General features: G+C 56.4%; 2 protein-coding genes and 2 long non-coding RNA genes across 6 annotated transcripts in view; 3 read left to right on the top strand and 1 right to left on the bottom strand.

The window, feature by feature from the left end:
- The window catches only part of DCPS (decapping enzyme, scavenger), a 38,496-nt gene extending 26,278 nt beyond the window's left edge, over nt 1–12,218 (top strand). Inside the window, exons 4-6 of the mRNA XM_080815842.1 lie at nt 4,666–4,779; nt 9,818–9,928; nt 11,785–12,218. Of these exons, the coding sequence (XP_080671968.1) occupies nt 4,666–4,779; nt 9,818–9,928; nt 11,785–12,051 (492 nt within the window). The 3' untranslated portion in view covers nt 12,052–12,218. The remainder of the gene's footprint in view (nt 1–4,665; nt 4,780–9,817; nt 9,929–11,784) is intronic.
- A 4,496-nt stretch (nt 12,219–16,714) lies between these two features.
- Nucleotides 16,715–18,895, top strand: LOC308350507. The gene is made up of 3 exons (XR_013967545.1): nt 16,715–16,840; nt 18,308–18,379; nt 18,863–18,895. It is a non-coding gene; the product is annotated as an uncharacterized lncRNA (long non-coding RNA).
- On the bottom strand, nt 16,834–19,864 carry LOC308350506. The gene is made up of 3 exons (XR_013967544.1): nt 19,562–19,864; nt 19,188–19,353; nt 16,834–17,865 (listed from the first exon to the last, which is right to left on the bottom strand). It is a non-coding gene; the product is annotated as an uncharacterized lncRNA (long non-coding RNA).
- Nucleotides 19,865–20,020: 156 nt separating this feature from the next.
- ST3GAL4 (ST3 beta-galactoside alpha-2,3-sialyltransferase 4) overlaps nt 20,021–27,765 on the top strand; it is a 31,145-nt gene continuing 23,400 nt past the window's right edge. The window contains exon 1 of one of the 3 annotated variants that reach the window (XM_080817835.1): nt 20,021–20,149. The gene's annotated coding sequence lies outside the window, so the exon portion shown is untranslated. The remainder of the gene's footprint in view (nt 20,150–27,765) is intronic. The other 2 variants (XM_080817836.1, XM_080817831.1) reach the window with 2 other exon arrangements.

Here is a 27,765-nt window from a genome sequence, read left to right as displayed (position 1 = left end):
CGAGTGAATGCTCAGCATTAAATATGATAGATGAGGCGTTGCCTTGCTCACTCACTGGCTCTCACCGTCTCCGTCTGTCCGTCACTCCCCCTTGTTCTCTTTGAGCGCTTCTCACCTCCTCTCCCCACGATTCAGGTCTTAGCAATGGTGGCCTCTCACATGCAGGACACTCGGAGCCATTTCCCCTGGGCCAGAAGGTGGGCAGGGACCCTGGGTGTGGGGGCCCTGCCAAGGAGGCCAGTTGCACTTGGGAAAAACAAGGGTGGAGATGGTTGGCAGATGCACAGGAGGCCCTGTGTGCCGACAGCCCTCTTTCCCCCCAGGGATGACCCTGCTGGCTGGTAGCCCTGGCCCCCCTGTGCTGTATTTGCACCAGTTCCTCTGGCTTGAGCTGGCTCAATTTTTTTTTTTTTTAAGTCCCTGCACTTGCTCTCTCTGTCTTCTAAGTGGAAAGGACCTAGATCTCCGTCTTCCTAGATACAGCTGCTGCTCTCCAGGGTCCTAGAGGGATCTCCTGGAATATGTGTTCTATGGCATTTATTGCACAAATATGGGATCCAAAGGAGGAAGCCCTTAAAGTTGGTGTGAGTGGTATATGTACTTTCTTATATACCACCATCTAGTTGTCTTGGAAAATAATATAAAATCCCACTACTCTGCCAAATTCCGTTTGACACAAGCACTCCTGTGTTTTTTTCTTGACTGTTTCTAGTTATGTTTACAAGCACTCGGCTCATCAGACAACAGTCGTTAAGTTTATTGAGCACGTCCTAGGCTGTGTGCTGGGCTTTGGAGGGTCACCAAGGTAAACACTTGTAATGTCCCCAGAGTCCTGTAGGGGTGACAGGTACGGAGTCTGAGTGCGATATAATGGGATACTATCCCACAGGTGGTTTGTATGCGAGGTTTGGTAGTGACACGAAGGGGGTTGCTTAGCTCGGACAGTCAGGGACTTCCCAGAGGAAGGGGTCGTCCAGTTGGGTTTTCAGGGACAAATAGAAGTTTGCTGGGTGGACAGGCTGGAGAAGGGCGTTCCAAGCAGAGGAAGAGAAGTGCAGAGGCCCAGAGGCCCAGGGGGTGGGCAGGCAACAACAGGAGAAGGCGAGCAGGGGCCAGGAGCAGGCGGGTACACCTAGTCCGAAGACCAGGAGCTCCCAGACCTTGCAGTTCATCAGGATTGCCTGCGGAGAGTTTCAAAAATACAGAGTATGGGGGCGCCTGGGTGGCTCAGTGGGTTAAAGCCTCTGCCTTCGGCTCAGGTCATGATCCCAGGGTCCTGGGATCGAGCCCCGCATCGGGCTCTCTGCTCAGCGGGGAGCCTGCTTCCTCCTCTCTCTCTCTGCCTGCCTCTCTGCCTACTTGTGATCTCTGCCTGTCAAATAAATAAATAAAATCTTTAAAAAAAAAAAATAAATAAAAATAAAAATACAGAGTATGGAGACCTACTCCCTATCTCCTAGGTCAGAATGCTCAGGGAGTGGAGCTGGGAAATCTGTAGTATTTTTTTTTTTAATCTCTGTTGCTAATGATCGTCAGATTTCAGAACAGTTGCCATAGGTACTGAGGGTCCCCTAAAAGGTTTTCAGCATATGGGTTCCATGAGATTTAAAGACTTGCCGGGTGTCTGGTGAGTGTGGGAGCAGGAAGGCTGTGAGGGCCCGGGCAGGCCTGCACCGAGGCCGCAGCAGTGGCGGAAGGCTTCAGCGGGGATTTTAGAAGCAGGGCTGGAAGGTGGCGGATTCCAAGAGGCAAGCGAAGGGTCTGGGGTGGCTCCAGGTCCCGCGTGGGCGGTCATGCATAGGTCGTGGGGCTGTGGATGGTGGAGAGGGTTATGTGGGAGACAGTTTAGTTTGGGACTTGTGAGCACTCCCTGGTTGCAGGGACGGTTCCAGCATTCTGGGAGGTGTGCATCACCTCACCGAATCTTCTCAGTGACTCTTTGGAGATGGGACTCATAGCCAGGCCACATCCCCCTGGCGCCTGTGCTCTCAGCCGATTACCCTGTTTGGCTCCTCATGTCTGAGGTGCTTGTAGCTCATCAAACAATGCCGTTGGACGTCCGGGTCCTGGGCGTTGGGGACCGTCAGGCTAAACCTGTCAGTCCTGTGAGTCATCAGGCTGCGGCATGTCAGCCCAGAATTCGGATTCCACTTCTGCCGTCTCTGAGAAGTGTAGGTGCCCCACACCTATGAGCCCACCTCTTTGTCTGGAAAATGTGACTGTGGTTCCAATGGGGACTGAGAGGGGTGCCACAGACCACACACCTGCCATGGATCCCAGCAGGCAATGGGCACCGGCGTGGTCGCTGCTGCTGTGCATGTGCGGGGCTGGGGCTGGGGCCGGGCAGAGCTGAGACAGCTGGAGGTGTGGGCAGGGGAAGGATGGCCCCGAGAGTGGATGGGGAGGGAGGTATCCCCAGGGAGGGGAATTGCCAGTGTCACCTACTGCAAGGAAGTCTGCCAGGTGTGTTCCAGAAGCCAGGGCTGGCTGCGTCTTCCGGGCTGGCTTTCTGATGGGCTCGCTGCCCATTACATGCACCCCACCTTGTGATTTGTGTGAATTCTCTTCCCTGGTGCCCCCCCCCCCTTATCCAGGCTGCTGGCTTGGGCCTTCACGTGGATCCACGTCCCTCCTGCTCTCCCAGAGGCCTTCCCTACGTGGCCTGGAGTGTGGGCTCTGGGGCCAGGCTCTGGGCTGGAATTGGGTGGACTTCTCGTGTTTGCGTTTTCCTTAACCTGCCACACGGGGACACCAGTGCATGTGAGTGGGAGTCCCCTGGAGGCCCTTGGGCCTGGGCAAGTGGTAGGCTGCTCTCCACGACCTCACCTTTGCTCGCCTCCTCTCTCGGTGCATGGCCTCCAGCAGAGTGCCCGTTCTTTTCATCACAGAGCTGCAGCCCAACGGCCCCTCGCATGGGAGCTTTCCCAGCACCTGCCTCTACTCTTCAGGGCCTGTGCTATGCTGGGTGCTCTCAGTCCTGTACACTCCACTCCACCCTGACATAGAGCTATCATTCGCCCCTCTCAAAGGGGGAAACTGAGGCTCAGAGAGAGTACGCCGCTTACCCAAGGTGTCAGCTAGTTAGTGAGGAGGTGGGAGAGGAAACCAAGCTTTGGTGGGCTCCAGAACCAGTTTGTTCTCTATCGACTACCACACAGCTTTCCAGCCTGAGTGGGGGAGGCTTATCTGTGGGCAAGAGATAAGCGGGGGCCCCAAGGAGGCCGCTCCAGGGCTCTTCAGAGAGTGTTCTCATCCTGTTACCTCTTCCCCTTTACTTTTGAGGTGCTTTGGGTCAGGTTCTGGCTTTTTTTTCCCTACAGCACATTCCCAGCGAGCCTTCCAGTGGGAAAGGAAATGCCTCCGTGGTTGTCTGCATATGCTGGGCTGGGCATTGCCATGGCCCCTTGTGGCCCAAGGAAGCCGCTGCTGGCTGACCTCTAGCCCACTCCTAGGAAAGGGGCACAACCAGCATTCTTGGGAAGGCCTCTCTTTTGTAGTGGGTGGGCCCTACCAGGGGACCTGGGAGCCCCAGATCTTCCTAGGCAGGCACCCACCCTCTCCTCCCTTCTCTGTCTCAGACAGTCACATTTGACCTTATAAATGCTGGCCAAGAGCCGAGGATGTGGACTCGGGATGAGGTGGGCAGACTCCAGACCAGGCTCCACTGCTGCTGGCCTTCGTGGACCCCAGTTGTGCCCGAACTAATGGGAATGGGCAGAGGAGCCCACCATTGGCTGGTTGTGTGGGTGTCCTGGCCCCCCGATCAACCCCCTCAGTGAGCTGGGAGGCCCTTCCTGAGGGCCAGCCCAGCCGCTGCTCTGTCTCTGGCTCTCCAGCAGGCTCCTCTCTCAAATTTCAAACTGAGAGTTGACTCAGAGCTCTGGGGAAGTGGAAAAGAAAAGAGGTCTGTAGGTTTGAGCCCTGTGAGAACAGGGGCTTTCCTATCTTAACCTCCCTGCAGGCTGGCTTCTTCAGAGAGGCCACCGGGACCCTATCCCAGGGATGTCCTGGGATCCATACTAGAACTCAGGGAAGGGTTCTCTGAAGACTGCCAGCAGCTGATAAAAGGTCTGTGGGGGTGGTGCCCGAGGCTGACAGGAAAGGTCTGTGTAATTGCCGTCTCCGGGTTGAGCCACTTCTGCTGTGTCACACAGGGCCCATGTCAGCTGAGACTGCTGCAGCTCCAGAGGCCCCGAGCCCACCGCTGGCGAGAGTCCCACCCAGCCGGATGCGAAGCCCACACGCATTAATGTCTGGGCCCTCAGCCTGTCCTGCCCTGCTGGACAAAAGGAGCTCCTTGTGACCGGCTTTGTCTGCGGTCCTGAATAAAGTGGGGAGGGGCCTATGGAGATAGCCATCCCTGAGTCCTGGGGGCAACGGAGGGGATGGACGCTGACCAGGCCTGTGAGGCCCGGTGAGCATGTCCATGGCATGTCCACAGGAAGGACCTAAAGGGCTCGGACCAGTCCAAGCTGCAGTGCCCATGAGGGGATTGGCAGTGGTGGGAGAGGAGAAGTCTCTGGACCCCCGAGAGCAGAGCGATGGGGACAAGGCAGCTGGAGTGTAGAACCCCCTGAGCTTAATGGTCCTTGATGGCTAGTCTGTGGTGTTTCCCCTGAGGTCATGAGCAGCTGTGTGAACTCTCTCTCTCCCCACTCCTTCCAGTGGGTGTACAACATTCTGGATAAGAAGGCGGAAGCCGACCGGATTGTTTTTGAGAACCCAGATCCGTCCGATGGCTTTGTCCTCATCCCGGATCTCAAGTGGAACCAACAGCAGGTAAAAGCTTTCTTGCTGGGGCTCTCCCGGTCTCCCGGGACTTGCTGCAGGTTGTTGGTCCTCCGTCCTGCCCTGCTTTCCCACGTTGGTCTCTCCGAGCAGGTGTGGACTCACCAACAGTGGAGGCCTGAGCTGGGCACAAACATGTACACCTTCATGTGTCCGCTTAAAGTTCTTCCTGGCTCTCCTCCCACCCAGGGGCTGAAGAAGGGGGTGATGTTTGCATCCATAACCACACGGGCCATTCTTTGGCCAGCCAAGTGGCTTGGCCGCCACTCTCCCTTCCAGGAGCACCTGGAACCCTGAGGAGGACTGTTTTTACATTCTTTCTATGCCCCTGGACTCCAGCAGATCCAGGCAGGCCCGTGATGTGAGGCACTGATAGGAAGGAGCCATGGTAACCAACCCACCCTCCACCGCCCAGTCCAGGAGGGGTCCCCTCCACCACCTGCGGCTAAGAGGGGTCTTCCAGTGGCCAGGGCTTCTACCTGACCCTCTTAGCTCTGTTTCTTTGCCTCCATGCCCCTCACCTCCACCCTGGTAAAGAGCAGGTTTCCAGCAGAGCTGACCTGACTCACCTTCTCTCAGGTGCTCTGCAGACTCCCTCTGTCTCACTCTTCTTTCCCCTGCCACCCCAGCCCACCACCAAAGCCATAGTGCATCACCACCTGTTTGGGTGGAATTTTAATAACGACGGTATCTGCGACAGGCAGAGTACTGTGTGGTGGGAAGGGCTGTCCCCACCATGGCCTGGAGCACGGCCTCGAGCCAGGCTTAGCCTGTGGTGGGCCAGGGGCCACCCACTGCCTGGCTGAGGAAGCCAGATGTGGGATTGCTGGGTAGCAAGTGGAGAGTAGGGACACTCTCTTGCAGTTCAGATCTTGAGTCATCTGAGCTGTGCTGCCCCTGGGTGGACCCTTCTGCTTCCTGGACCCCTCACACACAGGCATTGTTCCGGGGTCCTGCCCATCTCCATGCACACCTTCCCTCCTGCTTTCTCCGTCCTGGCCTGCCTTTGGGGCCTAAACTGCGCCCATTGGCAGTTTACTCTGTTTTGATTTGGTAATTTCTAGACCTACCATGCCACTCCCTCACTGCCCAAAAGGGGGGCTGAGGGCCTGTGGATAGGGTAAAGGGACACGAATTCAGCTCAGAGGCGCCCAGGCAAGTGAGTGCCAGCTGCCTCTTTTTTTTTTTTTGCCAGCTGCCTCTTAAGAGAGGCTCCTGGGAGTTCCTGAAGTTGGCTGGAGGGATGGTAGGGAATCTGAAGGGAATTTTCAGAAGTTGTAGCACTGAGTGGTGTTTTGTTCAAGCCCCATAAGACAAAGGAGGTGACTGCCCACTGTTAGGGCAGGGTAGTGGCGGGGAGGCTGCCAGCATACCGGTGTCTGCTCCCCCAACCCCCAGCCCTGCAGGTTATCCCCACCACAGGCCTCGAGGGAGGAGGCAAGGCCTGGCTCTGGAGTTGTTCCGGGGAGCTGGGACAAGGTCAAAGGATAGGGGTGCTAGTGACAGCTCTGGGCGACGCCTTTGTGCAGCTCTGTAAGCCCCCGTCTGTCCTGTCTCCCCGCGGGCAGCCCTGTGCCTGAAGGCCCTGGGTTGCAGACTGGGTCACCGGAGATGGGATAGGAGGTAGGGGCAACTTCCTCTACCTCCTCAGATCTTTGAAGAAGATAACTAAAGAAAATGCATAGTCCTTTTGACCTTGTGCTGGCCCATATCCTGGGAGCCCTGCCAGTGGAACTGCCTGTCTGTGCCCTTTAAGACAGGAAAGTCTTCAGGAAGGGCACTGGGCTCCCAGCCACAGGGCTCACCCTTGGGGCTTATGAATAGGCTTATGAAATGTCAGACTTCCCTTTGATGGCCATACAGGTGCAGTTGTTCTTAACCTTTGCTTAATTAGCGTCTGTCTCTTGGTGCTGCCGTATTTTATTGTCTGGAATCCCTGGCTTGTGACAGAACACTGAAATGGACAGCTCCTTTAGAACTTGCCAGTGTAGCCAGCAGGCGAGACAGACTGGGCCTGGACTTCTGTTCTTTGTCCTCATACCAGGAAGGGACTGAGGAAAGAGGTACTCTGGTGTTTGCTTGAAGGAGCCGTCCTAGCCACCCTAGAATCTCTCCTGCTGCTGTTTCTCCCGAGGAAAGTATATCATAAAGATATGCTCGCAGCTGCTGGCCCACGATTAAAGAGACTCTTTGTCCATCCGTCTGTCTACTCATCTGTCCACTTCACATGTCAAATGCCTAATGTCTGCTAGAGAGTCTTGCTTCCCTTCCGCAGTTCGTGTAAGAAATCACTTGTATATTCTTTTATTTGCTTTTTTTTTTTTTATGGTCTAGTTAATAAATGTGATGTAGTTTGGGAATGTAGGTGAGGTCCAGAGCCAACGACCAAGGAAGAATTCCTAAAGCGTTTTTAGTACAAAGAGGTGGTGTTATTATAGCATGGGGACAGGATCCATGTGCAGAAGGAGCTGTTGCTCCAGGGCTGTGAGGGGTGGCTGTTTGTATACTTGGGAGTAAAGAAAAAGAGAGGTTTTCAAAAGAAGCTTCCTAAGCTAAAGAGGACCTACAAGATATTAGAGGCCTTGCCATTGTGGAGTTAAGGTGGTTTTTCCCTCTAGCAAAGTATTAACATTAGCAAAGCATAACATTAAGCATTTCCCTCTAGCAAAGTATTAACATTAACAAGATGTTGGGAGTTTCCTTCTGGAAGTTACCTTATTGATAAGAGTGCTTTTTTCCTGTGAATCACTAAGACATTTGTAAACTGAGAGAGACTCCTTTCGGGCAGGAGTATAATCTCTCTACGTTAACCATTTGTCTTTCCTTCCTTTGGCTTTAGAGCAGCTGGGATGCCTGAGGAATGTGACACAGATCCCACCTAGGAGGGCGGGGGCTTGCGGGGTGTCAGCCTGTGCTCTGTCCTCAGCTTGCCTTCTGCTGCCTCCTCACAGACGTGCAGTAAAAATGCAAGTAGTACAAATACTTGCTTGGAAGTCATTCCCTTAGCCTAGATAATTTCTTTGTGTCTCCTTCCAGCCATAGTCTTTGCATATTGTGTGTGTATGTACGTAACGATCTCAGTGGACACAGTGTGTACTTTCAGTTCATCTCAGGTTGGTTCTTGGATCTAAAAGGCCCAGACCAAGGAACTCTTCCTCTGGGTCACTCCAGAGGTGGAGAGGTGGCTCCCCAGGGCTCCGGCCACTCTCCATCTTGCCCCTTGCCAGGAAGCTCTTGCTTGGATTCTGCGGTCCTGTCTCGTAAAAAGAGATTGATAGTGTCTAGTTTCCCTGGAGTGATCAGCGAGCGGGCCACCTTCGGGGATGCCAGTCTGAGACCCTTGCCAGCTCCTTGTCTAGCTTTCTTCAGACCCTTTCTCTAGGCCCTGGGGTGGGGGTTGGGGGGCCTGAACTGCCTGTGGAAAATCTGGGGGTCACATCTGCTATCAAAGGATGGGTTGTTTTTTCCTCTCTCATGCACCCTGTGAGCAGATGCCCAGCAGCCGGCTTCATGCCTCCTTCCGTGCCCGTGGGGCAGAGAGGTGTGACTTAATGTCGTGTTTGTGATTTGTCAGCAGACGTCATCTAAAACAAGTGCTACTGTTACCTGAGTCTGCGACAGGGGCACGTAAGAACAGCTGAAGATACCAGCAGGCATGCAGATACCCCAGGTTAAGGCAGTCTTGTTTCCTGCTGCTTCTTGGGCTCCTAAAAAGAGAGAGGGAGAACGTCCTGGGCATAGGCCCTAAGGAGGGAAAGTCTCGAAAGGGCTTGGGAGCAAACTGCGGCTTAGGTAGGCACAGCTTAGCCATTTGCTGGGAGGTTCCCATGGGGCTCGTCTGGAGCAGGCCTGAGGCTGAGAGCCCAGACTGTTAGAGAAGAATGTCCATGGTATGAAGAGACTATGTTGGTGTGCAGGGGCACAGTTGGACAGCAGGCTCCATATAGGAATCCTCCTTCTCAGTTTTCAAACTGGGGCCCTCGGGGATTTGGTCGGGTGACTCACGGTCCCCGGATCATGCCCTTGAGGAATGTAGCAGCTCAGACTGCCCGGCGGGGTGCTCTGGGGTTCCCCCGTGCCTCACTCCGGGGAGCCCTGGCATCTGGGGCCTGCCTTGCACGTGGATGTGAGCATCAGCCAAGGTTAGGGCTGGAGTGAGCGGGAGGGGCAGGAAGGTTTTCTGGGCGGAGGAAGAGTGCATTTGCCTTCTGGCACAAGACCTTGTTGACTTTGGGTCTTTGCACTGTTAACAACCTCCAGGTTTTCAGCCAGGCACTGTTTTCAGGAAGGACAGCAGAAAGGGTCCTGTGTGAGTCCTGTGGGACAGGGGGAGAGAGAAAAAGGGTTAGCACTCTGGCGTGCTCATTCCTGTGCTGGCTTTGGGGTCCCCTTTCACCCTTCAAATCCTTCTACACCTGCACTGGACTCCCCACAAATCAGGTTGCTTCCTCGACCCCCTCACATGCTCTGTACTTTCTTCCCTCTGAGTCTTTGCTTTCACTGTTCCTTCTACCTGCATGCCCTTTTTCTAAACACTACCTCTTCTTTAAGACCTGGATTCTCTGCCTCCTCTTCCAGGAAGCCTGTCTGGATCACCCTAGCTACTCTTTCCTTTTTCTTCCTGTACTTTTGAAAAAGTTTGTCTCGTAGTAGCTACTTATGTACATTCTGTTAGCCCATAAACTCTTGGAGGGAAAGAGTTGTCCTTGGCACTTTCTTGAACCTTCTCCTCCTAGCCCTCCCGCCATCAGTACTGTGAGTATATAAATACTCCCATAAGATATTCTTGAGGAGGAAGAATAAAGAGAATTTCTGTCCTTAGACCATCCCACTCATCCCAGGCACTTGGAGGCCCCTATTGCCCCGGGGGACCGGCCCTGCTGTGGGCTCTCCGGGATCGCCTGTGGCTGGCACAATAGCAGGCCCAGGGGCAGGCGCGTCCTGGCTTCCCTGAAGGATTCCAGGATAGGCAGCCCCCCTGGCTCTGTCCGCCGCTGAGCCTGGTTGACCCCTGCTGATCTCTGCACAGCTCGATGACCTGTACCTGATTGCCATTTGCCATCGCCGCGGCATCCGATCGCTTCGGGACCTCACTCCAGAGCACCTGCCGCTGCTCAGGAACATCCTCCGGGAGGGCCAGGTGAGTCATCTCGGCCAGATCCACACGGAAGCCCGGACGAGTTCTGTTCCAGTGCCGGTGTGTTCCCTGGCCACTTTCTTCATGCTTTGCAGAAGTCCATCTGGGAACAGGGCTTCTCTCTGGTTGCCCATCCCACGACCCCAGGAAGGCTCTTTAGATGGACTCACAAGGCCCTTATCCCCTGGTCCTGCCCTTCCTCCAGCTCTGCTTTTAGCCGCCTTTTCTCTGCCTGGGTTCTCACTATTGCCTCCGAGCTTTTCTCCTGCGCAGCTCTGCTCAGACCCCTCCTCTCCCAGGATCATGACAGCCGTGTCATGCCAGACACGTTTCTAGGGCAGATGGGCCCCCGACTCTGATGTGTGCACACGGCCCTCCTCCTCTGCCCCGAGGCCAGAGCCTGGGTTCTGTAGCACCTGGCGTCCTGGGGTGCTTTGTACGGCGATATTTGCTGAATCACATGAAATTAAAGAGGAGTCCTGGAGGCGAGGGAAATGAGGTCTAGAATCTTGGGTCTGGTCTTGGTCCTGACATTCTGACCTTCACCACCTGAGTAAGCCTGGGCAGGACTCATTAGCTCACCTCCCTGGGCCTCAGTATGTGGATGGGATGCTGCGAAATCCCATCCTGTGGGGTGGTCCCCAGTCTTTCCTTCACTCAGGCATTCAAGGACACTGCCCCTGTGCTGGGGCCCCACAGTCACCAGGGTGCCCTCAGTGGTTCTGCTGTCAGTGGTTCTGCTCTAGGCGTGGGGGAAGGGCTTTCCGGCTCTTTGCTGACCTCTAGACCCCAGCTGTCCCGCCACTGCACCTTGTCCCACCTTCTCCCTCCTTCCTGCCCACATTGCTGCCTGTCTGGCTGCCTGTATCTTTGTGGAGTAATTCGTTTCTCTCCTGAAGCAGCCTCTGGATGGCAGAGTGGCATCTTTCTTGCAGGGAGATGCTGGGCCTACACTTCCACTTGTCCTGGCAGCTCGGGCAGCCTCGTCCCGACAGGCCAGCCATACTTATCCCCCCAAGGGCTTTAGGTGCCCTGGCCTTGGCCTCACACCACTGCAGAGATCCCAAGGCAGAGTTCCAAGTGCAGGATGTTATTGTGGGGTGTATTCTGAGCCCACTGAGGCCCTCATCTTTTTCTCTTCACCTCTGACATGCTCAGGGTTTCACCCACAGTGGAAATCAGACTCTCCTATTAATGCCAAGCCTTGGAGGCTCCAGACCGGGGGTTTGGTAGAAATAGCCCTACCCCTGAGCAAGGTGGGGGGTGGACAGAGGGAGCCAGGGTCAAAGTCAGTGCTTTCTCCTTCCACCAGGAGTCCAGCCAGACCTTCCCTGGGTCTTCCAGCAGCCCTTCCCATGTGCCCCCCCCCTTCCTCTCTCTTCCACCAAGCCTCGACTCAGCCCCATCCCTGTGACCCTTGTTCCCCCACTTTACTCTGTTCTATGCTGAGAGAGGGTGTAAGCCCCCCTCCCACCTCCTCAGTGAATTAAGTCGGCATCAGGCATCTGGGGGAGGACAGTCCCTATAGTCTTGGACCTCTGGGGCCTGTTCTTCAGCGCTGGGACTTCCTAGAGTCCCAGCAGCGGCTGTTTGAGGAGCTTCAGTGTTTCATCTAAGTTGGAGTGTGGAACCTTAATGGAGGCCCCTGTTCCCTTCATTTGGGAGAAAAGCCCCCGCTTTGCTGCTGTCACCTGCTTCTGTTGATTTCCTACAGTGGAAGACGGGGACCTGCAGCCAGCTGTGAGGAGGGAGTGTCTGGGGGTTTCTGTCAGTGGTCCAGAGGCCAGTCGGGGAGCAGAGCCAGAGGAGGGCCTATGGGGAGCACAGTGACCACTTTCCTGCACACCCTTTCTCCTCAGGAGGCCATCCTGCAGCGCTACCAGGTGAAGGGGGACCAGCTCCGCGTGTACCTGCATTACCTGCCTTCCTATTACCATCTGCACGTGCACTTCACGGCCCTGGGCTTCGAGGCCCCCGGCACAGGCGTGGAGCGGGCTCATCTGTTAGCGGACGTGATCGAGAACCTGGAGTGTGACCCGGACCACTACCAGCGGCGCACCCTCACCTTCGCCCTCAGGGCTGATGACCCCCTGCTCAGGCTCTTGCAGGAGGCCCAGACAAGCTGAGTCCAACCCAGGGGCTGCCTGGCGAAGAGCACAGATGTGTGAGATCGGGGACGGGGGTGGGAGGGACCTGGGGAGGGGCTCGGGATTTTTAGCACCAAGTGAATTTTTTTAAAAAGTATTTTGTACTGGCTTATTCCTAGGATGTGAATAAAGTATTGGTCTCCTTTGGTGTGGTCTGATGCCTGGGGAGGCAGGTGGCATGGGCAGAACAGGATAGGAGTATCTGGGACAGAAGCCAAGTCTGGGGTCGTGGCTTCTGCTGACCCCAATGTGTGCCAAGGGCTTTCTCTAAATCCCAGTAAGCACCATTCTTGGTGATTTCCATGTCCCGGATCAGGCGGTGCCTCTCCCCCCTATCTTCAGTCCTTCCTACTCTGCTCTCACGTTCCCCTTCCTTCTTTCCATTTGCTGTATCTTCCTCGTGGTTTTCGAGGCGCGTGTGTCCAGGAGTTCCCCCAAAAAACCAAATACAAAAACTCTCTGGAAATCATCTATAGAGTGTTTTTGCCAGGGCTTCCTCTTGCCCTCCCCAGAACGGAGGTCGCAACCCCACAGATAAACTTCTTGTTGACAAGGATGCAGGACTGCCGCCTGGAAGTGGGAGGGTTTTAATAGGAATCAGATGATGCAAGCCCAAACAAAGCCTGCCTTTGCCTCTGTTATTTGGTCAGTGAGCCCCTGGCCTTGAGTTTGTTATCTAGGGTGGAAGACAAAACAAACTCACAGAGCAGCCGCAAGACCAAACACCAAACAGCCTGTCAAGGGCAAAATGATAGGGTTGTGGTGGCCAACGGAAGCTCCAAGGGGCTCGGCTTCGAGGTGTGAGCAGCGACACCGAGGTCTCAGTCAAAGGATCTGGAGGCCAGGAAGGGATCCCAGAGTGAGGCTGTAGCCTTGGGGAGCCAGCGGGGCTTATCTGGGAAGGGTGACGTCATAGGCACGCAGGTGAGGGCATGCGGTCAGACACATAAGGCACTCACTTCAGCACAGGGGACGTGTGTGTATCACACCACGGAGAGGGGCTGGAGTTGGCATGTTAGTCCCTCAGCCCTCTGGATTGTGCTTCCTCTGGAGGCTTTCTCAGGATGTTCGGTTCTGCTAAGTGATAAGAAGGAAGCATAAGGTAGGGACCGCCCGTATTCTGCAATTCCTGGACTGAGAACCAGGCAACAATTCAGAGTCAAAGGCTTATCAAATGTACATCGCAGGCCAGGCACTGCCCTGGAGACTGCTAAGTGGTGAACAAACAGAAGTGTCTCCCCCTGGAGCTGACATTCACCCCATAGCCTTGGACCAGACCCCATGTGTCCCGAGCCTGTTCCCTTGTGAAAGAACAGGGATGAGGATCCGTGAAGCGTCCTGCGTGTAATTAACATGTGTTGGTGTTGCTTTCTGGTATGGTTTGACTTACTGATTGACTTTGGAGCTAGGCAGTGCTTTAGCTGTTGGGAAACCGAAGCTCCTATCCTCCAGGCTACTGGGGCAGACAGCCAAGCAAACTGTAGGAGTAAAAAGAGGCAGCACCCAGGAAGCTACCCTGAAAACAGGCATGAGGGAGAGGCTGGTGTACAAGGTCCCCTAGGAAGAGTGTGGGATCACAGTGCTTGGTGGGGTAGCTGCCCCCTTGCATGTTTGGCAGGATAGCCCACGGGGAATAAGGCAGTGAGGCCGAAGGGACTAGTTACAGAGACAGGGATGGCACTGGGGGGCAGCTGCCTTCCTCCCCAGAAGGAGATGAAGCAGCAAAACGTTTGGCCAGTTTGACGGGAACCCCTGGCTCGTTTTGCCCATGTACAAGAACTGTCGCAAAAATAATTGAGGGGTGCAGAGGAGTGGAGGGGATGCTGACCCAAGAGGCCCCTCCTTGCAGAGTGGAGGGACCCAATCCCAGGAGCGACCTTTTCTCCTTGAAAGATCAGGTTCTGCCCGTGGGGCTCTCAGCTGGCTTCACACACAGGGTACGTGCTTGGAAAAGACTGGCAGGTGGCCAACCCTGACCCCAAAACAAGGCCGCTGGGGAACCTCCCCGGGGCCAAGGGTCTCCATCTCCCGGGGACTCAGCTGCCTCCCCAGACTTGACTCCCCAGCTCGATCCATCCCAGGCTTCTCCTTCCTCTCAGGTTTACTCACCCATCTGTCAAGTTTCTAGCAAACCTTTTGGATGGACCAGCACTGCTAGGCAGCTCTGGGAACCGGAAAATCAAGAGGCGCCAGCCTGTGCACTCCCTGAGTGCAGCTCAGTGGGTTGGGGGAGCGCTGGATGAGACGGTAGGTAAGAGCTGTTCTAGGGAGGCTCTAAGACCTTTGCTCCTTTGCCATGCCGGGAGGCCGCTCCTCCTTCAGGACGAACTCTGTTTCCAGGGGAAGAGGATCGCTTCTCCCCTGGCGCCTGAAGCCGGAGTCACTAAGGCGCAGAGAACAGCCCCGCAAGCTGCAGACTGCTCAGGGAGAGAAGACCTCAGGAATTCGACCTCCTGCCCCCAAACGCCCCTGCGATGGCCAGTGTCACTGCCCACTAGAGTGTTTGCTTCTCCTCCAGGAAACGGCTGGTCGGATGTGTGGTGAGCCATGAAACTGATCCCACTGAGTCCCTGTCTGACATACACTGATCTGCCCTCGTCACCACATGAGACCATGTCTTCTCGGCAACCCCACCTTACCTGAATCCTGGCGTCTCTGGCTGCAGCAAGAAACGGGCCGAGTCAAGGGGTCAGCCACTGTCTGAACTCCCAGAGGCCCTCTTCTCAAAGACCCAAGCTTTCTGACCGCATGCCACTTCCTGTCAGTTCTAGGGAGTCTGTTCCCAGGGACCACAGGGGTCCAAGTGCACCCCCTCCACAACAGGCACTGTGGGTCTGGAGCAGGTCACAGCAACTGGGTCACCCCCCCCACCCCCTGAAGGCTTTCCCCTCAAGTAAAGAAATTCCACTCAACCCAGGTCTCCTGCTTCTCAGTCCAGGGGGATGCAGAGTGAGAACCACCCCCTCTCTGTCCTAGCTTTCCTCTTTTTTTTTTTTTTTAAGATTTTAATTTATTTATTTTAGAGAGATGAGAAAGAGAGCGTGAGTGGGAGGGGCAGAGGGACAGCGGGAGAGAAGCCCAAGTACACTCCTCGCTGAGTTCAGAGTCCAACGCGGGGCTCGATCTCATGACCCTGCGATCATGATCTGAGCGGAAACCAAGAGTCGGACGTTCAACTGACCGCACCACCCAGCCCCCCCCGCCGCCCTGCCGCCCTAGCTTTCCTCTTGATGTCACTTTGCAGAACCACACATCCTGCCGCCCGAGAAAGCTTCCTGAGCGAGATCCAGTGTCCCTCGACCCTACCTTCACCAGCTAGCAAACACCGGCCCCTCTCCAGCAGCATGACATGTCCTGTGTGCTGCCAACAAGGCCTTCTGCATTTGACTCCGTGCCTTCCCTGTGCGTGCCTGTGTCCCTGTTCTGCTGGAGCAGTGGAAGATGTCACCCTTCCCAGAAAAATCCTGGACGTGTCCACAACTGGCCATCAGCCCTCCGTACTTGGCCTACTATCTCCTCGGCGTGGCTGCAGAAGGAAGGAAGCATGACTGCTATTGTTCCTTGGCTCCTTTCATTTTGCCCAAAAGTTTCCTCATAGAGAAAAATTGCTGAGTGTCCTGGATTTGTCAACATTCCTTCATGAAATGAAGAAAAATAACATTTTGGAACACAGACATGTGAGCTCGACTCTGCATGTCTCTGTTGAACACAGAGCCCCAGACAGAGAAACAAATCGAGAAATATTTACATGCAAAGTAACATTTGAAATTGTTTCTCTTGTCAGGCTTCCATATCCAAAACGTTTTCGTGTATCTCTTTTCTTTCTCAATAGACTGATGTAGATCGGCCAACTCTTCCTTCTCAGAAAGGACCAAAATCTTCATTCCAAGCATGTACATATGATCTTAAAATGTCCTTTTTTAAAGAAGATGGTTGTCACTGGTGGTGGTTGTTTTTAAAATATCTTCACCCAGCAAAATAAATAAATGTTGGCAACCCTGTGTTTGTTCTAGCGCTATTATTAGTGGAATGATACTGGATTCTGAAATCTACACAAACTTGAAGTTACCATGTTTTAACCACTTAAAAAATAAGCAGGGACTGAATTGATTTAAAGTGTTTCAATTCAATACACATGTTTTGCACATCTTCCCAGATATTTTTTTTTTAGGATTTTTAAAATTTATTTGACAGAGAGAGAGAGAGGTCACAAGTAGGCAGAGAGGCAGGTAGAGAGAGAGGGGGAAGCAGGCTCCCTGCTGAGCAGGGAGCCAGATGTGGGGCTCGATCCCAGGACCCTGAGATCATGACCTGAGCCGAAAGCAGAGGACTAACCCACTGAGCCACCCAGGTGCCCCCCGAATTTTTTTTTTTTAAGTTAGAATCTGGAGATAGAGCTCACATGGAGCTTATGATTTAGTGAGGAACCCAGGTAGTCATTACAAAGTAATGACAAAAGCAGTGAATGCCTTCCAAAGAAGGCAGAGGGGGCTGGGAGACCTTATGCAGAGAGAAGGCAAATTTCCAGGCTACACTTGCTAGCCAAATGGCCTGCACAAGCAGAGGCCGGGCGGTCAAGGCGGACCGTGGCTCAGCACGCTGGGATCTAGAGCCAAGCTTCTAGCACGACATACAAGTGCACAATGAGAACACGGGCCGCTTCGTCCTTTGGGAGCGTGACGAAGAAGTGAAAGTCCGAGCTAAGGGCACACGTCTGGGAGGCCACATGGTCTGATGGCTTCGGCACAGAATCTGCACCATTCCCCAGGTATGATCGCAAGCAATTCCATAACTGCTCCCAATTTAGCAATGGTAAGAGTGCTCCCTGTGAGGGGTTTTGTGGGGATTAAAGAAGAGCCTTTTGTAGACATAGTCGCCAAGGGGTAAACATAAGTTAGATTTTTCTACTGTGAGAAGGACCGAAAAGGATGTAACCAGAGATACTTGGGCTAGATATTTAAAAGAACTTCCTGATGAGAAGGGCTGTGAAATCCTAAAATTACACAGTGGAGGGCACAGCAACCAAGTGACTTTTGGGCAAAAAAGATAAACTATCTGTGGTTAATTGACTGGCCCCAAGCAGAGGCGAGGGCTGCACACAAGGACTTCTTGGGATCTCGTCCAGCCTAAAGGTTCCTGGAATGCCTTGGCCTACCGGCAGGTTTCTACAACAACAACAGTGATGTCCCCTGCCTGCTATTGAGAACCCTGGGAACAGCTCAGCTCTACGGTCCAGCCATATAAATCTGATAAAAATAGGAGCTGAACTACCCTCCCAGAGTTGCTATTTTTAAAAGCGTCTGAGATGCTGGACTGCGTTTATTTCTTCCTCACACGGCATCTTACTGTTCCCGCCTCCTGGTGGGCAGGAAGCTAACGTGGCACACGAGAGGGACAGGAGCCAGAAGCCTGCGAGGCCCATTTGTCGAGCGGCTCCGGGCCTCCTACCCACACCCACCTCCTGCCAAGGAGGGGCCTCTGGGGGCCACGGCTTCCCCGGCTGATGAGCACCTGCCCCTTCCGTGGTGCCCCTCGCTCCTCTGCCCCTTCCCTCTGCTCCGGAGGCCCCTCTGGTTGCCCCAGTTCCTCCACCGTGGAGACAGAGCCAGAGAGGTCAAGGGAGGTGGAAGAAAAAGGAACGGAAGCAGCATGGTTCAACGCGGGACCAGCACCCAGCGTGCCGCTGGTCAGGTTGTCTTGTTCTGTCTGTCCTTGGCACAGCTAGCTTCCGGGAAGAACAGTCCCGAGTTGTCAAACCCCTGCTGGCTTCATCATATGACCTCTCGCTGTGTCCTGCAGGGGTGCAAGGAGCTGGGTGGTGCTCAGATGGCTCCAGAACCATACCCCCTCCACCCCCCGGGATCAAAAGGCCCCAGAACTGCTTCCCCCCTGCCCCACGGATGATAAGGCTTCCAGGCAGCTAGCTAAGCATCTGGTTGTGCCATTAAGAAACCCGAAGGGGAAAGATCATGAGTAAGCACACTGCGGCCTGAGGGGAGGAGCCAGAATTACAGTTAGCTTCTGGGCACCGGGTAACCTGGGATCAACGAGGGGTGGGGGAGACCTGACCACTTCCATAAGCTAGAGAAGGGATGCCGCCTGCATCACATAACACATACTTATATAGTGCATTGAACTTCCAGAGCAAGTTCCTGTCCACTGCCTAGTTTAGTACCAACAGTAGCCTCTGACGAAATACAGTGATTTCTTTCTTCTTATTTTTTTTTTTAATAAGAAAACTCAAGCAATGCAGTGACAGAGGTAGATTTGGGAATCAGGACCCCAGGAGGGAGCGCTGGCCCTTCAGGTATGTTCTCTGGCAGAGGGATGTTGGTGTGGCTCATGGCAAGAACCACAGACTGGGTGTAGATCTGGTTCATCAAAGAGTTAGCAAAGTTTAGAAGCCGGACGAGTCTCAGTTCAGTTTGGCCAGACTACTCACCTTGGTGCTCTGGGCACCTGATGACTCTCTTTGGGCCAGTTTTCCTGACCGTGAAAGGGGGGGATATCCCCTTTTTCCCCTTGACTGGCTCGGGGCACCAACTTTAGCCACTGGCTTCTTTTCACCCAGCTAAGCTTAGCTTAGGCCTCAGCTGAATGCAGTTAAGTCTTTTTTGACTGAATGCTTGACGGACCAAGCCAACGGCACCATTCAAACATTAGTTTGACATGGGTGGGATGCAGAAAGAACCTATCTGTGCAAGGTGTGATTTAGAACAAAACGGTCACCTATGGAAGAACTTGGAGGCTCATCCTGTTCACCTAAGCCTTCTCCATTTTGTTCCGGCAGAGCCTCCTGAACTACCTGTTCTCAACTAACAAGCCCTCCAGTTTCTTCTGAAGTGAACCTGAAGCTGGCAGGTCTCTGAACCTCCTTTGCACTTACTGTCGGTTACTCACACCTCACACTTAGTCACTTCCTGTCTTGCCTTCTTCTTGAACAGAAGTCCATTGTGATCATTCTCTCTGAGGCTGGACCCTAAGCTTCCTGGGAGACAGGGACCAGGTCTTAGACTTTCCTGGGAGTGGCGGGAGCCTCCAGCACCAGGTTGCTCCCACTGGGCGACCCACCAGGGGCTCAGTAAACACCGCTCACCCATGGAAGAACCACTCACCTATGAAAGAGAGTGCCTCGGGGGCCGTGGGTTTCCTGGGGGTAACTTCTGGACTAGGTTTCTGGGCCTGCGCCGTTTCCAGGGTTGATGGGGGATGTCTGAGCCCAAGGAAGTAGGGTCAGGAGTCTGATGGGGTTTCCCCTGGCGACAGTGTGCCTGGCGCCTTCTGTAAGGAACAGAAACCAAGAAGCTTTCTCAAGGCCAAAACTGGTGTGCAAAAGAGGGGCGGCAGAGGGAGCAGTCTCGGAGCTGCAGGTGCAGACGAGGGCAGAGGAGAGGCCCAGGTCTAGGTCTACGGCACCTGGCCGCGGGGCCCAGGGCGGGGATGGAGGGGTGGGCTCCCGGAACAAGGCCCTCCCCCTTCCGTGCCTCACTTTGCAGAGCGAGCGAAGGACGCGGTTCACCACGTGGGAGAGCCGAGAACCCTTTGTTGGGTCTCATTGTTCCCAGGAGAGTGCGCGGAGGCTGCGCTGGGCACATCCATCCTGGCGCCACTCACAGGCAGCGCCCGCCCGGGTTCTACCCTCACCCCATCCGGCCTCCCCTTCCGCCCCTCCGCGCCCGCCCCGCGCGCCCCGCGCGCCCCGGCTCCCCGGCCCCCGGCCTCCGCCGCTCCCACACCGTCCCAGGCCGGCGGCGGGAGCCCCGCCCGCGCGCGGCAGCGCCCCAGCCCTTCCTCCGCCTCCCCGCCCTTCCTCCGCCTGCCCGCCCGCTCCCCGGAGTCGGCTCCCCGGCCGTGTGCGCAAGCGTGTCCGGCCCCTTCCCCGCCCCCCGCCCGGGCCCGGGCCCGGGCCCCCGCCTCCCCGCAGGCGGACTTGCCCGCTCCCAGGCCCGCCCCGCGCCCGGGACAGGGACCCGGCCGAGCGGAGCCGCCGCGCCAGCGCCGCGCCGCCAGCCCGTGCGCCTAGCGGATCGGAGCTGTGCGCGAAAGTGTCGTGCCCCGCCCCGCTCCACCCGCGAGGGTGAGTACGCGGCGGCCGGCCCCCGTGGGGTCCGGGGGGAGGGCGGGAGCGCCGCGGGGGCCCTGCTGTCTGGTCCCCCCCTCCGTCGCCCCGCGCCGCCGCGGCCCCGGGGAGGTGGTCGGCCCGGCACGTGGGCGCAGCGCGGGGCCGGCCGGGGTGGGGCGGCCACAGCCCCGGGATCCCTTTCTCTGGACCAGATTTTCGCGGGAAGCCGGTGTTCGTCTCCCTTGGAGTGAGCCACCGGGATGGTCCTCTTCTCTGGAAAGTTTCTAGCCCCCACCCCTGCGCCCCTGCTTAAGAGGCGTCCCCACCTTCAGCATCCTCTGAACCCTGGTGTCTCTCACAACTGCCCCCACGGAGTCCAGGAGATCCGTAGGCTGGCTTGGCTAGAGGTGACGGGCTTGGCTGGGTCCATCCGTGTGCAGGAGTCGCAAGGTCGCCAAGCAGAGCCCAAAGGTGGGAGTTGCAAGCTGCAGGCAGGTGGTGCCCGGGATACCAGGTCCCCGTGGTGGGGACCTTTGGGCCTAGGCCCCTGTGCCTCCAGGCAGCCTGGGTGGTGGACAGTGGGAAGGGATGGGGTTGGGGTGAGGGTGGGGTCCAGCTGCGACCAGACCCCTGGGCTCCGCTGTCTGCCTCTCTGGGACCCTTACCGCAGGCACCTCCTGGCCTGCCCAGAGTTGCCAACATGTCTGCCAGTAGCTGCCCCCTCCATTTCCAGTCTTGGGGGGAAGCTCCCTCTGGGCCATGGGAGGCCTGATGGACAGCTGCTGCTTCCTCTGTTCCACAGAGCCAGTCCTGAAGGCCTTGCTTAGCTAGGGGGCTCCTTCTGGAAGGCGGGGGGTGAGGGGTGTAGGCAGTGTTCAGGTGCTCAGCTGTGCTTGTCTGACCTCATGGCCACCCACGGGCGGGCACCCCCACAGGCTTTTGAAAGCCTCTGCTTTCCACCACTGGAGGGAGGCACAGCGAGAAAGCCAAGTTCAGGCTGACTTCTTCGCAGAACCCTGGGAATGGGCCTGGTGCGCGCCGCGTTGTTGCACGAGGCACAAGCCCAGGCTGCTTTCTCCTGAGCTGCGCTCTGCCCCCGCCTCCTCCAGGCCCTGGCCGTGGCCTTCGAGAGGGTGATTTTAAATACGTTGATGTGTGTGAAGTGCTCGGAAGGGTGCCTGCGTGAAGGAGGAGGCGTGTGATGAGAGTAGTGCTTCTCCCACGCTCTTACTTGCCCTCCAGAGCTGCCCCCTAATTCCGGAGAGGGTGCCTGGAAATGACCTTGTGGGGTCTTTTTTCTCTTTGCCGAGAGGGGTAGGCCTGAGTGGAGGTGCTCCGACCTTGCTCTGCTCCCCTCTCCGCGGAGGGCTCTCTGGACCATCCCTCAGCATAGCTGCGCTGGGTGGGAGATCTTGGCTATCCAGGGGGACTTGGGTTTCATCAGGCGGGTGCAGGAGAGCCAGGAGCTGGGGCCAGTCCCTTCCCCCTCCCCAGCCCAAGCTGAGGGGGTGAGGAGGGGTGCATAGTTGGAAGAACTTAAGAAGGGAAAGTACGAATCGCCTGCCGGGACTGTGGGCTTGTGGGCTAAGACGGCATCTGTAGCTCATGCGTGGGTTACTGCTCAGGACAGCAGGGAGCCCCTTTCCTGGGAGCAGAGCTCCAGGCCGTGGAAGCCCACTGCGCCTTCCGGGATGCCTTCCCTTCTCTCCAGCTTCTCTACCCAAAGCAGTGACTTGCTCACCACTCATCAGAAAGAGTTATGTGGCTCCCTCCACCCTCTCAGCTGTGTTAGGATCCAATTTTCTGGGTAGAACCAAGAATCTGATACTTTTTGGAATTGTAACAAATTTTGGGAAAGACCCCCACCCTTCCCCACCACTCCCTGGCTGAACTTCCCCAGCAGGAGCCCAGAAGTTGGACCCCCTTCCTCTGTTCCAGCTTCACCGGTAGGCATTCTGTAGTTACCCAACGCTGGCCTGGCCTCTACCCTGCCTTGGGTGCCCCCTCGGTCCCTACCTGGACGCGTTCTCTGGGTCTCACTTCAGAGAGGCTGCCCAGTGGTCCTATGAATTCCTCCTGTCAGGATGGTTAATACCTTCTGTCTCAGGGAAGGGCTCGCTCTACCTTAGAATAATACAAAATGGTTCCAGCCCACAGGGGAGAGAGAGCTCCAGCCTCCTGAAAGGGACCCTCCAGATCAGTGTCACAGAACATTCCAGAGGCCGAGGGCCAAGTCTGCTGATGGAAATCAAGGCAGGCACCAGAACCCGTCTGAGCTCCCAAGCCCCTGGAGATGGACCCTGGCCTCTGGAGAGCAGGGCAATCGGGTAGTGAGGGAAGGGTGCCCAGAAAACTTCTAGAACTTTCTCTCCGTCACCTCCCCACCCACTGACTCCTCAGCTGCCCTGTGGTGAGATATTCCCTGCCTCCGCCACCCTACCCCCCCAACTCCCGCCAGCAGCTAGCTGGTGCTTCCCTTACCCCTGCCCCCTGGGCCCTCCTTACTTCTTAGGGTGTGGGACCTTGACCTGAAACTTCTGGTTGCCTTGAGAAAAGGATGAGCGTAGGTAGATTTTGGAAGCTGTGGTCCTTTGTTTCCCCTCTACCCTTTGGTTCTCCCTTCCCAGAAGGGCTCTGCACTCCTGCGTCCATGTTCTGAGGGCCTCTGGGTGGGCTGCCGGCCACCCTTGGCCTGAGAATCACCCCTGACCTTTCCTGCATTCCCAGTGCATATGTGTGTGTGTGTGTGTGTGTGTGTGTGTGTCACTCTTCATGCTACAGACGGAGGAAGTGGTTGAATCTAGCTGCCAGTGGTTGAGGCCTGGGCCCCAGCCCCGTGCCCCCAAGCCCAGCAGGGGCTGAGCTCTGTCAACGGCTGGCGTGGGGTTGGTTGCTTTCCAGGGTGAGAAGGGCCTTCGGCGTCCAGAACTGCAGCTTTTCGTCTGGTCTTGGCCCCTTGCCTAGGACGAGGAGACATACAGACAGCTCCTGACATTCTCTCTGCCCACCCTAGCCCTGTAGAGCTGCCCTGTGGAAAGATGCTGGGAGGACTGCAGAGTCTGAGGCCCAGCAGGGAGGAGGGGCTGCTGCTAGGATTGAGGGCAGGTGCAGGCCTGGTGAAGCCCTCAGTGTCTCCCTGGGCCTCAAGTGTGATAAGGCCGGGCAGCAGAAGCCCACAGGCCACTGTCCTTGTGTGGCGGGATGGTTCCTCCTTCGTGCTTGGACTTTCCCTCTGCAGCCCAGACGAGTGGGTCACGGGCTCCGGGATCTGGTTTCCTGGGGTGGGATGGGGAGGCTGGGGGTGGCTGGAGAGGACGGGGTCCCGTTTGCAGAGGGCTGGGCCCACGTGCTGTTGCTTCTGCCTTTGATCCAAATCCTCCTGCAGGAGGGTGTGGGTTCCAGGGGCTATAGCCGTGTTCCTTGTGTGCACTGCCTGCCCCGTGTCCTCCTCCCTAGCAACCTCTGTAAACACCTGTCCTTACAATAAAAAAGACTTAGCAAATAACACAAGTACTTACCATGTATCAACCGCGCTTCTCTCTTTCTTTTTTTAAAAAATATTTTATTTATTTATTTGACAGACATCACATGTAGGCAGGGGGTCTGTAGGCCTGCTCCCTGGTGAACAAAGAGCCGGAGCCCTCTGACCCCCGAGGACCCTGAGATCAGGACCTGAGCTGAAGGCAGAGGCTTAACCCACTAAGCCAACCAGGCACCCAATCAAGCACTTCTTAAAAGCCTGGCCCGATAAGCTTCACAAACAAACAAAAGAAAAGGATGTGCCGGAGGCTTATTTCTATCCCTTCCTGTAAGCCTCACACACACCTTTCATTCAGCCCATTTATCTGTGAAGAAATGAGGCTCTGGCAGTTGAAACTTCAGCCAAGGTCTCAGCTCCTAAGCAGCCGAGCGGGGGACTTGTGTCTGGGGCTGTTTTGGAAACCAGCTTTTCACAGTTGAGCTCTCCACTGCTCCCCCGAACTCGTTTCCCTGTCCTTTGGTGCCTGAAGAGATTCAGAGCTGTGAAGGGCTTTGCTCAAGGCCACAGTGCGTTGGTGACAAGGCCGACCACAACCTCCGCCTGCGGACTCCCAACCCAGAGCTCTTTGTGCCGACCCAAACCCCACACCTCGCCCTGCCCAGAGTGCAGGCTCCCTGCTTGTCAGCCCTCTGTGGTCAGGTGGGCAGGGCTCTCCGCTCTCCCTCTCTGCCCTCGGGCCATCTCCACGGCCGCCCTCCCCGCCCCTGCCGGCCCCCACCTCTCTCTCTTTTCCCCCGGTAATTGCTTCCATGTGGCCCGCCCGCCGGCTCCTATTCCTTTGGAAATGTGGCTCCCCGGCTGCCGCCCACAGGGCTGCGAGGCCTCAGCCGCCAACCGTGGCGACACGTGGGGAAGGGGAGGGGCCCTACAGGTCCGAGCTCGGGGACCTGGGCCAGTGTGGCTGCCCCCAGGGTCCAGGGTCTGCCATTCCCAGATCCCTGCCAGGCAGGAGCACCTTTGTTCCGGATCCTCCTCGACACCTGTCCTTGCCTGGCTCCTGGCAGGAGAAGCTGTTTCAAGAGAGCAGCTCTCAGTCCCAGGGGTGGTGGTGGGGGTGGGGGTGAGCTTCTCTTTGGCCCCGCCCACAGGCGCCCCTTCCACGGCCCCCCCACCCCTGCCCCTGCAGGTGGCTTGGGTCTTGGGGAGGGCGGCCTGGTTGGAAGGGACAGCAGGAGAGAAGTGGGGGCCAGCGAGGGCACACCCTGGGGACCTGGGGACCTGGGGACCGCTGCCAGAGGCTTCTGGAAGGGAAGCGAGCAGGGCAGTCACAGTGGCAAAGGCTGAGGGCCCGGGAGCTCTGGACAGGTGAGCATGGGGTCCGCTTGTTTCTGTTGGTCCCAGGTCATTGGCTCAGAACGAGCAGAACTAGTGATGCATCCTTCTATTTTGTGTCATTATAAAATAAAACCTGCACCTTCTCCCAGGGCCTCTGATGCTCTGTTGACTCCCTTGCCTCAGGCTCTGCCGGACTGGGGAGGGAGGCCAGCAGGGCCCTCGATGGGGCCAGCTGGAGATTTCGGGAGCGCACTTCTGCCTGTGAGGGGGCACGTTGCCCGTCATCAAAGATGTTTAAGCACAGACCCGTGACCTTGACAGGGACAGGCCAAGGGAGATGCAGGCCTAGGAGGGGTGTGTTGGTGGTGTGCAGCAGGCTTGAAAACTTTTAAGGTATTTTCTCCCCTGAGATTTTAGGATTTTAGTGTAAGCTCCAGGAACCTGTCTGTCTTGCTCACTGCTATATTCATGGTTGGAATGATGTATAGCAAACAGTAAGTGCTTGGTAAATATTTGTTTGATAAATGTATGGAAGAGGTACCTTGGGTTTTTTCTGTCTTCACTGTGTTCCTGCTTTCCTTCCTGCTTTTCCTGAGGCAAAGGAAGAAAGCTGCCCTTTTGACAGGTGAGCTGTCTGTCCGAGAAGGGGCCTGGCCTGGCCTCGCTGCCGTGCTTCCCCCCCCCCCCCAACCTCTCTAGGTGCTGGAGAGACAGGCAGGAGGCACAGGTAGGGATGGACAGGAGTCTGCCCCCTGAGGAGGGCCTGCCCCTCATTCTACCCCCCCTCCCCGGGTGCAGCTGGCCCCGGTCCTGTTCCTGTCTTCCCTCCTCAGCCCAGACTTGAGGTACTTGCACAGACAGGTCCTAATCTCCCCTCTTGTCCTGACATCGGTCCTCTCCTCCCGTTCGGGGCCAAGAGAGGTGACCCTAGGGCTGGAGCCCCTCTCCATTGTCCACTTAGGAGGTGGGGTTCACCCCTATTCTTGCTTCAACCCTAACAGCTGCTCTTCGATGCCTTCTCGAAGGCTTTCCACATAAAATCTCATGTGAAAGTAGGACAGAGGGTTTTCTGGATTTTAAAGAGTTTTATTTGGAACCCCTCCCATTCAACCCCATTAAGACTTTTATTTTCCCAGTAGCATGCCTCGTGTGTTCTCATCTCCTCTTTGCTCCACCTGCCCCCCTCCCCTGGGCCGCCCCTGGCTTGGCTACTGTGGGTAACCTCCTTCCTAAATGACGAGTGTCCTTAAGCATCCAACCTGAGGCTCTGCTCTGGGAAGCCTGCTGGACCGCCCAGCTCCTCCTGTGCGCCCCACTGCCCTTGGGTCCCACTCTTGCCACGTATGGGGACGGGGTTAGGGTTGAGCGGTGCTCTGGGCAGTGTGGTGGAAGTGCCAGGCTTGTCCCCTTTCCCGGCTCCCTGGCCTCAGGCCCTCGGGTTCCTCCCCTGAGGAGCCCACGCTTCTGAACAAGAGAGTGTTTCCAGTGATGCCCCAGTGCGTGGAATCCCGTACTCTGTAAACACCAGGCCGCCGTGTCTTCTGGGGTTCAAGGGGGGACCCAGATGCTGAAGAGTGTCCGACAGCGGGGCCCAGCGGCCAGAGGCAGGCTGCCGGGCAGGAGCCACTCACTCCTGATGGCACCCTTTGTCTCCTCTCTGTCTGTGCCCTGGTCTGTAACCTCCGGCAGGTGTCAGGTGGTGATTAGTGCTCCATCAGCTGGTGTGTGAGTTGGGCTCGTGGTATCTACCCCACCTCCCAGGTTTGGGAGGCCCAGGGAGGTAAACATATGCAGGTTGGGAGAGGTCTTGGAGGTCACCACGGGGCAGGACCCGCAACTGCCTTCCTCCCTGAGGTGTCCCAGCATCTGGAGCCTCGCTGCCGCATAGTAGCAGCTCTGTAACTGTTTCTTTTTGCAAATGAGGGAGCTGAGACTCAAAAAAGTAACTTGCTGTTCAAGCTCCCTGAGCATCCCCTCCCCACAGGCAGGAGCCGGTGTCAGGAATGAGCCTGGGTCCCTCTGCCCCTCCGTCTACCCCTTGCCCCCCCACCCACCCCCTGCCCCCATCTCATCCCTTTCTCTGAGGTCCTGACGTCATCCAGGCCCCAAAGACCAGGATGGGCTCTACTACCCCCAGGGGCATGGCAGACGGGGGACTGGGTGGGCTAGGACATGTTCTAGAAATGTCCACTGCCATCCTGCTTCTGTAGGACCTGCTCTGTCCTGGGAGGGGGCTAGCCCCGGCCTGGCAGGGGGGAGTGTGCTCTTGGGGGGGGCATCCTCCTGGGCTGTGTGGGCCCTTCTCCCCACATCACTGTCCCCCTTCTCCGCTGGTCTGCTCCTTGGTCCTTTTTCTCCTCTCTTTTTCCTTTTTCTCATCGTTTTCTGCCTTCCGTTCTTCCCTCTTCCTCCCTTCCCGTCTGACACCTCTTCTTTCCCCTTCTGTTCTCCGGAGTCCCCCACCCTCCTTGCCTCAACATCCGAGTGGTCCTCACGCGGCAGCTGGATTTCCAGCAGTCGGGGATGTTCCCCTCTGGGCTCGGGGGGTTCAGGAGCGCCTGCTGTTGTTGGCAGCTCCAGAATTTTCGAATGAGATGGTTCTTCCAGCAGTTGGGCTTGGTGAAGGGATAGTGCCGGCCCAAAGGAAACTTAAAGTAAACTTAAACTCTGCTCCCTGGGCCCTCACCCACCTCCCTGGATGTCCTCCTGGGCGGGAAGGTGGGACCTCATCCGAGAGCCTGAGGGTCTGCCAAGAAGAGTGGCTGGTGGAGCTTCTCTGGCTTCTGACCTCTGCCCTCCCCCCTCCTCTCTCCAG

Source organism: Martes martes, assembly GCF_963455335.1.
Source record: "Martes martes genome assembly, chromosome: 10".
In the NCBI taxonomy this organism is placed as follows: domain Eukaryota; kingdom Metazoa; phylum Chordata; class Mammalia; order Carnivora; family Mustelidae; genus Martes; species Martes martes.
Note: the sequence above shows the minus strand (reverse complement) of the source record. Positions and strands in the feature narration are given on the sequence as shown.